Source organism: Phocoena sinus, chromosome 5 (genome assembly GCF_008692025.1).
Source record: "Phocoena sinus isolate mPhoSin1 chromosome 5, mPhoSin1.pri, whole genome shotgun sequence".
Classification (NCBI taxonomy): Eukaryota; Metazoa; Chordata; class Mammalia; order Artiodactyla; family Phocoenidae; genus Phocoena; species Phocoena sinus.
Genome location: NC_045767.1, coordinates 19270573 through 19286368, shown reverse-complemented (window position 1 = coordinate 19286368; position 15796 = coordinate 19270573). Strand labels below are relative to the sequence as shown.

Below are 15796 nucleotides of genomic sequence, written 5' to 3'. Positions count from 1 at the left end.
TTTTTGGCTTAACTTATGTGGAGCCCAAATATCAAAGTGATTAACATAACCAAGCTGGTGCAGATGATTTTCAGCACTTGATGTGGATATTTTGAGTATGTTGGCTATCTCCCACATGGTACAACTTTGATTGTTCTCAGTGAATGTCTTGATTTGATCGCTGTCAACTTAAACTGGACTACCTGACCGTGGAGCACCCTCCAGCGAGAAATCTCCAGCACGGCACTTCAAAAACCACTTTTGACACGTTTGATCAGTCACAGGACCTTCTCCGTACACTGCACAAATCTTTTTGTGCATTTCGGCTGCGTTTTACCTTTCTTGAAATAATAAAGCATAATATGCTGAAAATGTTGCTTTTTTCTTCCATCTTCAGTATTAAAATGGCTACACAAAAATTCACCAATTTTGAAAAGTCTTTTTTTAAATGCACGATGATATGACAGCTGTCACATACAATCTAACAAAATTGTTTTGAATGAAGTTGAAGACAACTAAGTGATACTAGAGCCATCTTACGGAAAAAACCAAATGAACCTTTTGGCCAACCCAATGCTAGGAGTCCTAGAAGAAAAGGAGAGAGAAAAGGGATCAGGAAAAACACTTGAAGAAATTACTAAAAATAACCCCATATTTGAGGAAGAATATTAACAGATCCAAGAAGCTCAAGAAACCCCAAGAAAGAAAAAAATAAAGATTCATACCTAGATACATCATAGTCAAACTGCTTAAGACCGAGACAAAGAGAAAATCTTGAAAGCAGCAAGAGAGAAAATAGTTATCAACCATAGACCAATACATTTAAGGCTGATTTCTCATTAGCAGTAATGGAAGCAAACCCAGAAGAGCCAAAGCAATCTTGAAAAAGAACAAAGTTGGAGGATTCACACTTCTTGATTTCAAAGCATACTACAAAGCCATAATAATCAAGATAGTATAATACTGGTATTAGTATAAACATATAGATCAATGGAATATAATTGACATTCCAGAAATAAACCCTGGCAATTATGGTTAAGTGATTTTTAACAAGAGTGCCAAGATCATTCAGTGGGAAAAAATAGTCTTTTCGGTAAGTAGTCCTAGGACAACTGAATATCCCCATGGAAGAGAATGAACTTGGACTTCTACCTCATACCATATACAAAAATGAGCTCAAAATGGATAGACCTACGTAAGAGCTAAAACTATAAAACTCAGAGAAAAACATAGGAGAAAATATTTGTATTCCTAAGTAAGAAAAAAGGCTTTTTAGATCTGATAACAAAAACACAATCCAAAAGAGAAAAAAAATAGTATTTTAAACTTCATTAAAAGTACAACTTTTGCATTTCAAAAATTATCATTAGGAAATTTGCAAATCATATATTTAATAAGGGACGTGTATCCAGAATACACAAAAAACTTTTGCAACTCAATAATAAAAAGACAGATGACCAAATTTTTTGAATGAGCAAAGGATTTGAACAGACATTTCTACAAAGAAAATTTTAAAATGGCCAATAAGCATATGATGTTCAACATAGTCATTAGGAAAATGCAAATGAAGACCACAGTGATATACTGCTTTACACACATTAGGACATAGCTGTAATAAAGAGTGACATTAACAAGTGTCAAGAATGTGAAAAAATTGGAACTATCATGCATTGCTGATAGGAATATAAAATGGTACATCTACTTTGGAAAACAATTTAACAGTTCCTCAAAAAGTTAAATATGAGTTATCATGTAACCCAGGAATTTCACTCCTGGGTATATGCATAAAAGAATTGAAAACACTTATCCACACCAAAACTTAAACATAAATGTCTGTAACATTATTCATAATACAGAAAAGGTAGAAACAATCCAAATGTTCATCCACTGATGAATGGATAAACAAAATGTGGCATGTCCATACTACAGACTACCATTCATCCATAAAAGGAACTCTGAAGTACTGATACATTCTACAGTGTGGGTCAACCTTGAAAATGTTAAGTGAAAAAAGCCAGCCACAAAAGGCTGCATGTATGATTCCATTTATATGAAATGTCTATAATAGGCAAATTCATAGAAACAGAAAGTAGATTACTGATTTCCAGGGGCTGTGGGGAGGAGAGAATGAGAAGTGACTGCTAATGGGTCAGGATTCCTTTAAAAACAAAAGCAAAATAAAAACATTGCCAGGTAGACAAAAATTAAGAAAATTTGTTGTTAGCAGAACTTCTCTAGAAGGAATTCCAAAGGAAGTCCTTGAGGCTTAGAAGAAATTATACCAGATGATAACAAGTCTACAGGAAGGAATAAAGAATACTATAAACAGTAATTATGTGGGTAGATATAAAAGATGTGGGGGGGACCTTGAAGATGGCGGAAGAGTAAGACGCGGAGATCGCCTTCCTCCCCACGGATACACCAGAAATACATCCACACGTGGAACAACTCCTACAGAACTCCTACTGAAGGCTGGCAGAAGACCTCAGACCTCCCAAAAGGCAAGAAACTCCCCACGTAACTGGGTAGGGCAAAAGAAAAAACAGAGACAAAAGAATAAGGACGGCACCTGCACCAGTGGGAGGGAGCTGTGAAGGAGGAAAAGTTTCCACACACTAGGAAGCCCCTCCGCGGGCGGAGACTGCGGGAGGCAGAGGGGGGAGTTTCGGGACCGCGGAGTAGTGCACAGCGACGGGTGCGGAGGGCAAAGCGGGGAGATTCCCGCACAGACGATCGGTGCCGACCAGCACTCACCAACCCGAGAGGCTTGTCTGCTCACCCGCCGGGGCGGGCGGGGCTGCGAGCTGAGGCTCGGGTTTTGGTTTTGGACGGAGCTCAGGGAGAGGACTGGGGTTGGCGGCTTGAACATAGCCTGAAGGGGTTAGTGCACCACGACTAGCTGGGAGGGAGTTCGGGGAAAAGCCTGCACCGGCCGAAGAGGCAAGAGACTTTTTCTTCCCTCTTTGTTTCCTGGTGCGCGAGGAGAGGGGTTTAAGAGCGCTGCTTAAAGGAACTCCAGAGACGGGCGCGAGCCGCGGCTAAAAGCGCGAACCCCAGAGACGGGCGCGAGCCGCGGCTGAGGGCGCGAGCCCCCGAGACGGGCGCGAGCCGCGGCTGAAAGCGCAAACCCCAGAGACGGGCGCGAGCCGCGGCTAAAACCGCGGACCCCAGAGCCGGGCGGGAGACGCTAAGGCTGCTGCTGCCGCCACCAAGGGGCCTGTGTGCGAGCACAGGTCACTCTCCACACCCCTCTTCCGCGGAGCCTGTGCAGCCCGCCACTGCCAGGTTCCCGGGATCCAGGGACAACTTCCCCGGGACAACGCACGGCGGGTCTCAGGCTGGTGCAACATCACGCCGGCCTCTGCCGCAACGTCACGCTGCCTCTGCCGCCGCAGGCCCGCCCCGCACGCAGTGCCCCTCCTTCCCCCATCCCCCAACCCCCGGCCTGAGTGAGCTGGAGGCACCGAATCACAGGCTCCTTTAACCCCGTCCTGTCTGAGCGAAAAAACAGACGCCCTCCAGCGACCTACACGCAGAGGCAGGGCCAAATCCAAAGCTGAGCTCCTGTGAGCTGTGAGAACAAAGAAGAGAAAGGGAAATCTCTCCCAGCAGCTACAGAAGCAGCGGATTAAAGCTCCACAATCAACTTGATATACCCTGCATCTGTGGAATACCTGAATAGACAAGGAATGATCCCAAATTGAAGAGGTGGAATTTAGGAGCGAGATCTATGATTTTTTTCCCTTTTCCTCTTTTTGTGAATGTGTACGTGTATGCTTCTGTGTGAGATTCTGTCTGTATACTCTTGCTTCCACCATTTGTCCTAGGGCTCTATCCGTCCATGACTTTTTTTTAAAAATTCTTTTTCTTAATAATTAAGTTTAATTGTAATAACTTTATTATACTTTACCTTCGTTCTTTCTTTCTTTCCTTCCTTCCTTCCCTCCTTTAGACAACGAATCACCCCAAATTGAGGAGGTGGTCTCACGGAGCAGGATTTATGATTTTTCCCCCTTTACCTCTTTTTGTGAAGGTGTATGTGTATGCTTCTGTGTAAGATTTTCTCTGTATAGCTTTGCTTCCAACATTTGTCCTAAGGTTCTATCCGTCCCTTTTTTTTTCCTAAATATTTTTTAATTCAATAACTATATTATACTTTATTTTATTTTTACTGTATCATCTTTCTTTCTGTCTTTTTTCCTTCTTTCCCTCCTTCCTTCCTTCCTCCCTCCCTCCCTCCCTCCTTTCTTTCCTTCTTTGCTTCTTTCTTCCTTCCTTCCTTTCCTCCTTTCCTTCTTTCTTTACTCATACTTCTACTAATTCTCCCTACTTTTTCTCCCTTTTATTCTGAGCTGTGTGGATGAAAGGCTCTTGGTGCTCCAGCCAGGAGTCAGGGCTCTGCCTCTGAGGTAGGAGAGCCAACTTCAGGACACTGGTCAACAAGAGACCTCCCAGCTCCACATAATATTAAACGGTGGAAATATCCCAGAGACCTCCATCTTAACACCAGCACCCAGCTTCACTCAACGACCAGCAAGCCACAGTGCTGGACAACCTATGCCAAACAACTAGCAAAACAGGAACACAACCCCACCCATTAGCAGAGAGGCTGCCTAAAATCATAATAAGGCCACAGACACCCCAAAACACACCACCAGACGTGAACCTGCCCACTAGAGAGACAAGATCCAGCCTCATCCAGCACAACACAGGCACTAGTCCCCTCCACCAGGAAGCCTACACAACCCACTGAAACAACCTTAGCCACTGGAGACAGACATCAAAAACAACGGGAACTACGAAAGTGCAGCCTGCAAAAAGGAGACCCCAAACACAGTAAGATAAGCAAAATGAGAAGACAGAAAAACACACAGCAGATGAAGGAGCAAGATAAAAACCCACCAGACCTAACAAATGAAGAGAAAATAGGCAGTCTACCTGAAAAAGAATTCAGAATAATGATAGTAAGGATGATCCGAAATCTTGGAAGTAGAATGGACAAAATGCAAGAAACAGTTAACAAGGACCTACAAGAACTAAAGATGAAACAAGCAACGATGAACAATGCAATAAATGAAATTAAAATCACTCTAGATAGGATCAATAGCAGAATAACTGAGGCAGAAGAACGGATAAGTGACCTGGAAGATAAAGTAGTGGAAATAACTACTGCAGAGCAGAATAAAGAAAAAAGAATGAAAAGAACTGAGGACAGTCTCAGAGACCTCTGGGACAACATGAAACGCACCAACATTCGAATTATAGGGGTTCCAGAAGAAGAAGAAAGAAAGAAAGGGACTGAGAAAATATTTGAAGAGATTATAGTTGAAAACTTCCCTAATATGGGAAAGGAAATAGTTAATCAAGTCCAGGAAGCACAGAGGGTCCCATACAGGATAAATACAAGGAGAAACACGCCAAGACACATATTAATCAAACTGTCAAAAATTAAATACAAAGAAAGCATATTAAAAGCAGCAAGGGAAAAACAACAAATAACACACAAGGGAATCCCCATAAGGTTAACAGCTGATCTCTCAGCAGAAACCCTACAAGCCAGAAGGGAGTGGCAGGACATACTGAAAGTGATGAAGGAGAATAGCCTGCAACCAAGACTACTCTACCCAGCAAGGATCTCATTCACATTTGATGGAGAAATTAAAACCTTTACAGACAAGCAAAAGCTGAGAGAGTTCAGCACCACCAAACCAGCTTTACAACAAATGCTAAAGGAACTTCTCTAGACACGAAACACAAGAGAAGGAAATGACCTATAGTAGCGAACCCAAAACAATATATAAAATGGAAATAGGAACATACATATCGATAATTACCTTAAATGTAAATGGACTAAATGCTCCCACCAAAAGACACAGATTGGCTGAATGGATACAAAAACAAGACCCTTATATATGCTGTCTACAAGAGACCCACTTCAGAACTAGAGACACATACAGACTGAAAGTAAGGGGATGGAAAAAGATATTCCATGCAAATGGAAACCAAAAGAAAGCTGGAGTAGCAATTCTCATATCAGACAAAATAGACTTTAAAATAAGGACTATTAAAAGGGACAAAGAAGGACACTACATAATGATCAAGGGATCGATCCAAGAAGAAGATATAACAATTGTAAATATTTATGCACCCAACATAGGAGCACCTCAATACATAAGGCAAATACTAACAACCATAAAAGGGGAGATCAACAGTAACACATTCATAGTAGGGGACTTTAACACCCCACTTTCACCCATGGACAGATCATCCAAAATGAAAATAAATAAGGAAACACAAGCTTTAAATGATACATTAAACAAGATGGACTTAATTGATATTTATAGGACACTCCATCCAAAAACAACAGAATACACATTTTTCTCAAGTGCTCATGGAACATTCTCCAGGATAGATCATATCTTGGGTCACAAATCAAGCCTTGGTAAATTTAAGAAAACTGAAATTGTATCAAGTATCTTTTCCGACCACAACGCCATGAGACTAGATATCAAATACAGGAAAAGATCTGTAAAAAATACAAACACATGGAGGCTAAACAATACACTACTTAATAATGAAGTGATCACTGAAGAAATCAAAGAGGAAATAAAAAAATACCTAGAAACAAATGACAATGGAGACACAACGACCCAAAACCTATGGGATGCAGCAAAAGCAGTTCTAAGGGGGAAGTTTATAGCAATACAAGCCCACCTTAAGAAGCAGGAAACATCTCGAATAAACAGCCTAACCTTGCACCTCAAGCAATTAGAGAAAGAAGAACAAAAAAACCCCAAAGCTAGCAGAAGGAAAGAAATCATAAAAATCAGATCAGAAATAAATGAAAAAGAAATGAAGGAAACAATAGCAAAGATCAATAAAACTAAAAGCTGGTTCTTTGAGAAGATAAACAAAATAGATAAACCACTAGCCAGACTCATCAAGAAAAAAAGGGAGAAGACTCAAATCAATAGAATTAGAAATGAAAAAGGAGAAGTAACAACTGACACTGCAGAAATAAAAAAAATCATGAGAGATTACTACAAGCAACTCTATGCCAATAAAATGGACAATCTGGAAGAAATGGACAAATTCTTAGAAATGCACAACCTGCCAAGACTGAATCAGGAAGAAATAGAAAATATGAACAGACCAATCACAAGCACTGAAATTGAAACTGTGATTAAAAACCTTCCAACAAACAAAAGCCCAGGACCAGATGGCTTCACAGGTGAATTCTATCAAACGTTTAGAGAAGAGCTAACACCTATCCTTCTCAAACTCTTCCAAAATATAGCAGAGGGAGGAACACTCCCAAATTCCTTCTACGAAGCCACCATCACCTTGATACCAAAACCAGACAAGGATGTCACAAAGAAAGAAAACTACAGGCCAATATCACTGATGAACATAGATGCAAAAATCCTCAACAAAATACTAGCAAACAGAATCCAAAAGCACATTAAAAGGATCATACACCATGATCAAGTGGGGTTTATTCCAGGAATGCAAGGATTCTTCAATATATGCAAATCTATCAATGTGATAAACCATATTAACAAATTGAAGGAGAAAAACCATATGATCATCTCAATAGATGCAGAGAAAGCTTTCGACAAAATTCAACACCCATTTATGATAAAAACCCTCCAGAAAGTAGGCATAGAGGGAACTTTCCTAAACATAATAAAAGCCATATATGACAAGCCCACAGCAAACATCATCCTCAATGGTGAAAAACTGAAAGCATTTCCACTAAGATCAGGAACAAGACAAGGTTGCCCACTCTCACCACTCTTATTCAACATAGTTTTGGAAGTTTTAGCCACAGCAATCAGAGAAGAAAAGGAAATAAAAGGAATCCAAATCGGAAAAGAAGAAGTAAAGCTGTCACTGTTTGCAGATGACATGATACTATACATAGAGAATCCTAAAGATGCTACCAGAAAACTACTAGAGCTAATCAATGAATTTGGTAAAGTAGCAGGATACAAAATTAATGCACAGAAATCTCTGGCATTCCTATATACTAATGATGAAAAATCTGAAAGTGAAATCAAGAAAACACTCCCATTTACCATTGCAACAAAAAGAATAAAATATCTAGGAATAAACCTACCTAAGGATACGAAAGACCTGTATGCAGAAAATTATAAGACACTGATGAAAGAAATTAAAGATGATACAAATAGATGGAGAGATATACCATGTTCTTGGATGGGAAGAATCAACATTGTGAAAATGACTCTACTACCCAAAGCAATCTACAGATTCAATGCAATCCCTATCAAACTACCACTGGCATTTTTCACAGAACTAGAACAAAAAATTTCGCAATTTGTATGGAAACACAAAAGACCCCGAATAGCCAAAGCAATCTTGAGAACGAAAAAAGGAGCTGGAGGAATAAGGCTCCCTGACTTTAGACTATATTACAAAGCAACAGTAATCAAGACAGTATGGTACTGGCACAAAAACAGAAAGATAGATCAGTGGAACAGGATAGAAAGCCCAGAGATAAACCCACGCACATATGGACACCTTATCTTTGATAAAGGAGGCAGGAATGTACAGTGGAGAAAGGACAGCCTCTTCAATAAATGGTGCTGGGAAAACTGGACAGGTACATGTAAAAGTATGAGATTAGATCACTCCCTAACACCATACACAAAAATAAGCTCAAAATGGATTAAAGACCTAAATGTAAGGCCAGAAACTATCAAACTCTTAGAAGAAAACATAGGAAGAACACTCTATGACATAAATCACAGCAAGATCCTTTCTGACCCACCTCCTAGAGTAATGGAAATAAAAACAAAAATAAACAAATGGGACCTAATGAAACTTCAAAGCTTTTGCACAGCAAAGGAAACCATAACCAAGACCAAAAGACAACCCTCAGAATGGGAGAAAACATTTGCAAATGAAGCAACTGACAAAGGATTAATCTCCAAAATTTACAAGCAGCTCATGCAGCTCAATACAAAAAAACAAACAACCCCATCCAAAAATGGGCAGAAGACCTAAATAGACATTTCTCCAAAGAAGATATACAGAATGCCAACAAACACATGAAAGAATGCTCAACATCATTAATCATTAGAGAAATGCAAATCAAAACTACAATGAGATATCATCTCACACCAGTCAGAATGGCCATCATCAAAAAATCTAGAAACAATAAATGCTGGAGAGGGTGTGGAGAAAAGGGGACACTCTTGCACTGCTGGTGGGAATGTGAATTGGTTCAGCCACTGTGGAGAACAGTATGGAGGTTCCTTAAAAAACTACAAATAGAATTACCATATGACCCAGCAATCCCACTACTTGGCATATACCCTGAGAAAACCAAAATTCAAAAAGAGTCATGTACCAAAATGTTCATTGCAGCTCTATTTACAATAGCCAGGACATGGAAACAACCTAAGCGCCCATCATCGGATGAATGGATAAAGAAGATGTGGCACATATACACAATGGAATATTACTCAGCCTTAAAAAGAAATGAAATTGAGCTATTTGTAATGAGATGGATAGACCTAGAGTCTGTCATACAGAGTGAAGTAAGTCAGAAAGAAAAAGACAAATACCGTATGCTAACACATATATATGGAATTTAAGGGAAAAAAATGTCATGAAGAACCTAGGGGTAAGATAGGAATAAAGACGCAGACCTACCGGAGAACGGACTTGAGGATATGGGGAGGGGGAAGGGTGAGTTTTGACAGGGCGAGAGAGAGTCATGGACATATACACACTAACAAACGTAGTAAGGTAGATAGCTGGGGGGAAGCAGCCGCAAGGCACAGGGATATTAGCTCGGTGCTTTGTGACAGCCTGGAAGTGTGGGATGGGGAGAGTGGGAGGGAGGGAGACGCAAGAGGGAAGACATATGGGAACATATGTATATGTATAGCTGATTCACTTTGTTATAAAGCAGAAACTAACACACCATTGTAAAGCAATTATACCCCAATAAAGATGTTTAAAAAAAAAAAAAAAAATTAAAGATGTGTATATTTTTTTTTCTTATTTTCTTTAAAAAACCAAAGTTGTTTAAAATTATTTTAGCACTGTATTATTGAATTTTATAATGTATGTGAGTGGAGTATAAATGGCAATAATAAAGGACAGAGAAAGAAATGGATCAATATTGGAACAAAGTTGCTATATATTAGCAGGATTAAGTCAGTATGAATCTGAAGCAGACTATGGTAAGAGAAAGAGGCATATTGTAATTACTAAAGTAGCCATGAAGAGAATAGCTGGAAAACTACAGCTAAAACATCAACAGAGGAATTAAAATGGTGTACTAAAAGTGCATTTTTAAAAGGACTAGAAGGCAATAAAGAAGCAGAGAAATAAAGGACACAGGACTTGGAAAATAAAGTGAAATGGCAGACATAAATCCACTATATCAATAATTACATTAAATTTGAATATTCTAAATGCTCCAGAAAAAAGACAGAGATTTTTCAGATTGGGCTAAAAAGCAAGATCCAACTGTATACTATCTGTAAGAGACACATTAAATTCAAAGACACAAATAGATTGAAAGTAAAAGGATGAAAAAAAAGACATACCAGGCAAACAATAGCAGTAAGAGAGCTGGAGTGTTTACATTAAAATAAACAAGTACACATCAAGATGAGCAATATTACTGGAGACAAAGGGTAACGTGTTATAGTGGTAAACGGTTAATACATTAGGAACATAACAACAATTATATAAGTATATGGGTATAACAGCAGATCCCCAAAATACATAAGCAAAAAATGACAGCATTTAAAGGTGAAATGGAGAATTCTACAATTATAGTTGGAGGTTTTAATGTTCCTCCCTCAGTAATTGATAGTTCAACTAGACAGAAAATCAGTAAGAATATAGAAGGCTTGAATAGCACTACAAACCAACCAGACTAAACACTATGCACAACAGCAGAATATACATTCTTTTCAAATACACATGAGGCATTCTCCACTATAGGCCATATAGGCCATAAAGCAAGTCTCAATAAGTTTAAAGGATTAAAATCATACAAAGTATGTTCTAACTACTATGGAATTAAATTAGAAAACAACAGAATGAAATCTAGAAATAATTATACATTTGGAAATTAAACAACTTCTATTCCACAAGTCAAAGAAGAAATACAAAGGAAATTAAGAAATATCTCAAACTGAATGAAAATGAAAAGACAGCATATTAAAATTTAGAGAATATAATCAAAGAAGTGCTTAGAAATGCATAGCTTTAAATGCTTATATTAGAAAGGAAGAGAACCATAAAATCAGTTATTTAACCTTCCACCTCAAGAAGTTAGAAGAGCAAATTTTAAAAAAAGAGAGAATAATATAGGATGGGTTGGAAATTAATGAGATAAAAGACAGGAAAATCAATAGAAAAATCAATGAAATCAAAAGCTGGTTCATTGAAAAAAATCAGCAAAAAAATTCATAATACTTTAGCTAGACTAAAGAACTAAGAAATAACTGAGAAATAAGAGACAACGCAAGTGATCAAAATCTTGATGAAAGAAGAGTCATCACTGAAGACCCCAAAGAGCTAAAATAATTATAAGGAAATACTATAAACAACCTTTTGTCAACAAATTAGACAAGTTAAATGAAATGGATGCATTCCTAGAAAGACAAATTACAAAACCTTACTAAACAGAACATCTGAATTGAACTAAAGTAAAAAAAAATTGAATTATTAGTTAAAATTCTTAAAAGCACAAGTGCAGTTATGGGTTCGCTGGTGAATTCTACCAAACATAACAGCAAAAATTAACATAAATCCTACAAAAACTGTTTAATAAAGGAGGAGAGAATGCTTCCCAACTCATTTTATGAGGCCAGTATAATAACCCTGATACCAAAAGTGGTCAGAAACATCACAGGAAGTGAAAACTACAAATCAGTATCTCTTAGGAACATAAATGCAGAAATTATTCATAAGATATTTACAAACCAAATCCAGCAACATATAAAAAGGATTATACACCATGACCAAGGAGGTTTATTCCAGGATGCAAGGGTGATTTAACATCAGAAAATCATTTGATGTATTATGTGAATATATTCAAGTTCAAAACCCATATACTTATCTCAGTAGATGTACATAATGCATTTGACAAAATCCAACACCTATTCACAATAAAAACACTGAACAAACTAGAAGTGAACTTCCTCAACCAGATAAAGGGCATCACTGAAAAACTACAGTTTACCTGACAATGCTGAAAAGCTGAATACTGTTTCCCCTTCCCCCAAAGATTGCTCTCACCACTTCTAGTCAGCATGATCTGTAGGTCCTAGGTAGAGCAGCAAGGCAAGAAAAAGGAATAAAAGGCATCCAGACTGGAAAGGAAGTAGAAAAACTGTCCTTATTTCTAAATGATATTGTATGTAAAATATCTTCTGGAAGCTACCCAAAACAACTATATTATATGTGAATTTAGCACACGGTGTAAGAACAATATAGAAAAATAAATTGTATATTTATATACTAGGACTGAACACCCCAGAATTACACTTGAGAAAAAAATTTCATCCACAGGAGCATAAAAATAAACTTAGGAATAAATTTAATAAAAGAAGGTAAGACCTGTACACCAAAAATGATGAAACATTGCTGAGAGAAATTTAAAAAGACCTAAGTAAGTGGAGAGATGTACCAATTAATAGATTGGAAAACTCAGTGTTTTTAGAATGTCACTTCTCTCCTAAATAATCTATGGATTCAGTGCAAGTTCTATCAAAATCCCAGTAAGCTTTTGTGTAGAAATTGACAAGCTGTTTCTAAAATTGTTACGTAAAATCCAAAGGACATAGAAGAACCAAAACAATTTTTAAAAAGAACAAAATTGGTAGAGTACCCTACCTAGTTTCAACAACTTACCATAAAGCCACAGTAATCAAGACAATGTATTGATGTAATGATAGACATATAGATCAGTGGAACAGAATAAGAGACCAGAAATACACCCACACACTTACAATCAATTGATTTTGTACAGAGGTACAAAGTAATTTAATGGGAGAAAGAAAAATCTTTTCAACAAATGGTGCTGGAACAGTTGGGTATCTGTGGGCAAGCCAAAAAATTAACTTAGACTTATATCAGTCATACAAAAACTTCAAAATGGATCATAGAACTAAAAGAGGTAAAAACTATAAAAACTTCCAAAGAAAATGTGAGGAAACATTTGTCTTCCTAGGTTAGGCAAATTTTTCTTAGATATGACACCAAAAGCACAATCCATAAAAGAAAAAATTGATGGACTCCAGAATTTAAAACTTGGATTAAGAAAATGAAGCTACAAGCCACAGAATGGAAGAAAATACTTGCAAATCATACACTTGACAAAGGTCTTAGATCTAGAATAGATAAAGAACTCTTATAACTCATTATTAAGTGGGCAAACAACCCAGTTTTTCAAAGTGGCAAATAATATATACAAATGGCTAATACACATATAAAAGATACTCAGCCTGATTACTCATTAGGGAGATGCAAAATCAAACCACAATGAGATACCACTGCACACCTACTAAAATCCAAAAGACTGACTACACCGGGTGTTTTTGCGGAGAAACTAGAAACCTGTTGCACTGCTGACTGGAATGTTAAAACGGTATAAAGCACTTTGGAAGACAGTTTGGCAGTTTGTTATGCAGACAAACATATACTTACCATGTGATCCAGCACAGGTGATTTTTATTCTGTTTTCTCTATTTTCAAGTTTTCTGTAATGAGTATGATTGCTCTTCTAATTAAAAATTAAGAAAAACTGTCTTTTAGGGGTGTTGGGAAGGAAAATTTTTAGTTTCAAAAACAATACTGAGGAAAATGGGAAATAAAAAGATTTTTCTTAATTTTTAAAATGTCAAACTAAAGAAAGAAGATTAGGGCTACTTACTTTTCATAAGCCTAATTCTGCCTATATTCTATAATTCAATATTTTTTTCTTTCTGTAGCATATGTCTGGATCCTATCAAGAAGCTAAAACTTTGTTGAAATCCTACTTACAGCAGCATGGCTATGGCTCCTGGATTGTGAAATCTCCCTGTATAGAGCAATTTAGTATGTGAATTAATCCATTGTCATGTTAAAAATCGTTTTTTTTTTCATGTGTTTTGACTACTAAAATTTTTTTTTAAATGTTGGTGGTTTTCAGCTTTTAAAATCAGAGTCATGCAACAGCAGTGTTCAGAGATTGCTGAAATTTTGTAAATATTCGTGTCAATTTATGTTGAAACATTAGGGTTTTAAATGTTTTTTAGTTTTTGAAAAAATAATTACCTGCTTCATTATATAGCTATTTTGTATTTATTTTTATAGATATTATAAAGCCATTACCCTTTTGTAATTTAAAAGAATATTCATTTTCTTTTAAGTTTTTGCTTTAAGTTATTTGTTCAGCAAAGATATTCAGCATTGTGTCCTGATATCTCACTCGTTTTTTCTTAATTAAAAATTGGAATTCAAGAATATAAATAATAATTCTTATTTGTTGATTAAATCAACAGACATTTGAATGTCTAATATTTGCCAATAACCATAGTAAGAAACAGTAACTAAAACATCATTTCTCATGTCAGAGAAGCTCTTGAATGCAAACTGAACATGTAAATGCAGAAAAACGTTAACCATGTTAGGGAATAATTTGATACATTAGTTATTCTGATTAATAGAGGATTATTGTAAATGCTTTAAGATTGCCTATTTTCAGGTATTCTGTAAGATTCATCCAAATGTTATTCTTTATAATTTAGATTAGTAGGGACTTCTAATAATAGATCAATAAAAGATTATTTAGCTTTATATTTGTATTTGTTTATACAGTTAGATGAAAGAGAAAGTTTAGTTACTCTTGGGTTAGGATGTATATCTTTATTGAAGTTGGGAGTTTGTTCCATACTTTAGCCTCTTCAATCTCTTCCTTAGTTTAAATCACAGATGAATTAAGCATTGGCTCTCAGACATTGTTCCTCTTAGCTTGGATCTTCATTAAATTAGTCTCACTCCAACTCCAACCCATATGAACTATTATAATCTCTGATAAGATTAATGTAGGGTTTTTGTGTTTTTGGTTTTTGGATTTGTTTTTTGTCTATTCTAAAAAAGTATGGTAGAGTTTAGTTGATGAACACTGAAGTCATTCTGGAAAGACATACTTACATGTCTTTCAGTAAACTAGATTTTATACTTATCAGTAGGTTGAACCCTGTGAAATTGCCATTTTTATGGGGGGAAGTAGGTCAAAAATGGTCAAATATGGACAGTTTCATGTAGATCAACATAAATATACTCTTATTAATAAGTTCCATTTCCATCAGTTAGATGATATCTAGTGCTAATTTCTCTATATTGGTATTTCCTTCTAAAATCATTTTAGTCTCTTATCTGGGTTGATTCCATCTACAGCTAATTTCCAGCCTTTATTTCTATTACTTTACCTCTCTTTGATAGTAAATTGCCTCTAAAAATACAACACCTTTCATCTTCTCTTGGCTCTTCACATTTGTGGGTATTCTGCTTTTGACTGACACAAAATAAGGAAAAGCACCAAGTTGTTAATATTTGCTTCTGAAAGTTTTACCTAACTAGTGAAAGGTCATATGTTAGACAATTTATTTCCTCAAGAAAATTTTAATTTTAAGGATAAGATAAAACAAATATACCCAGCTGTTTTATAGACAGAATCTAGTAAGTGCCACTTATTTATTCAACAAGTGGTCACTGAGTGTCTCTGTGTATGTATTATGTCTACTTAACTTACATATGGTGTTGTGATTTAGAGAAAGATTAT

The 15796-nt window shown here is 36.7% G+C and overlaps 1 protein-coding gene across 2 annotated transcripts in view; it reads left to right on the top strand.

Annotated features, from left to right (window-relative positions):
• ADAD1 (adenosine deaminase domain containing 1) overlaps window positions 1–14075 on the top strand; it is a 55871-nt gene extending 41796 nt beyond the window's left edge. For both annotated transcript variants that reach the window (XM_032633108.1, XM_032633107.1), the window contains exon 11: window positions 13962–14075. In XM_032633108.1, the coding sequence (XP_032488999.1) occupies window positions 13962–14075 (114 nt within the window). The remainder of the gene's footprint in view (window positions 1–13961) is intronic.
• Window positions 14076–15796: the final 1721 nt, after the last annotated feature.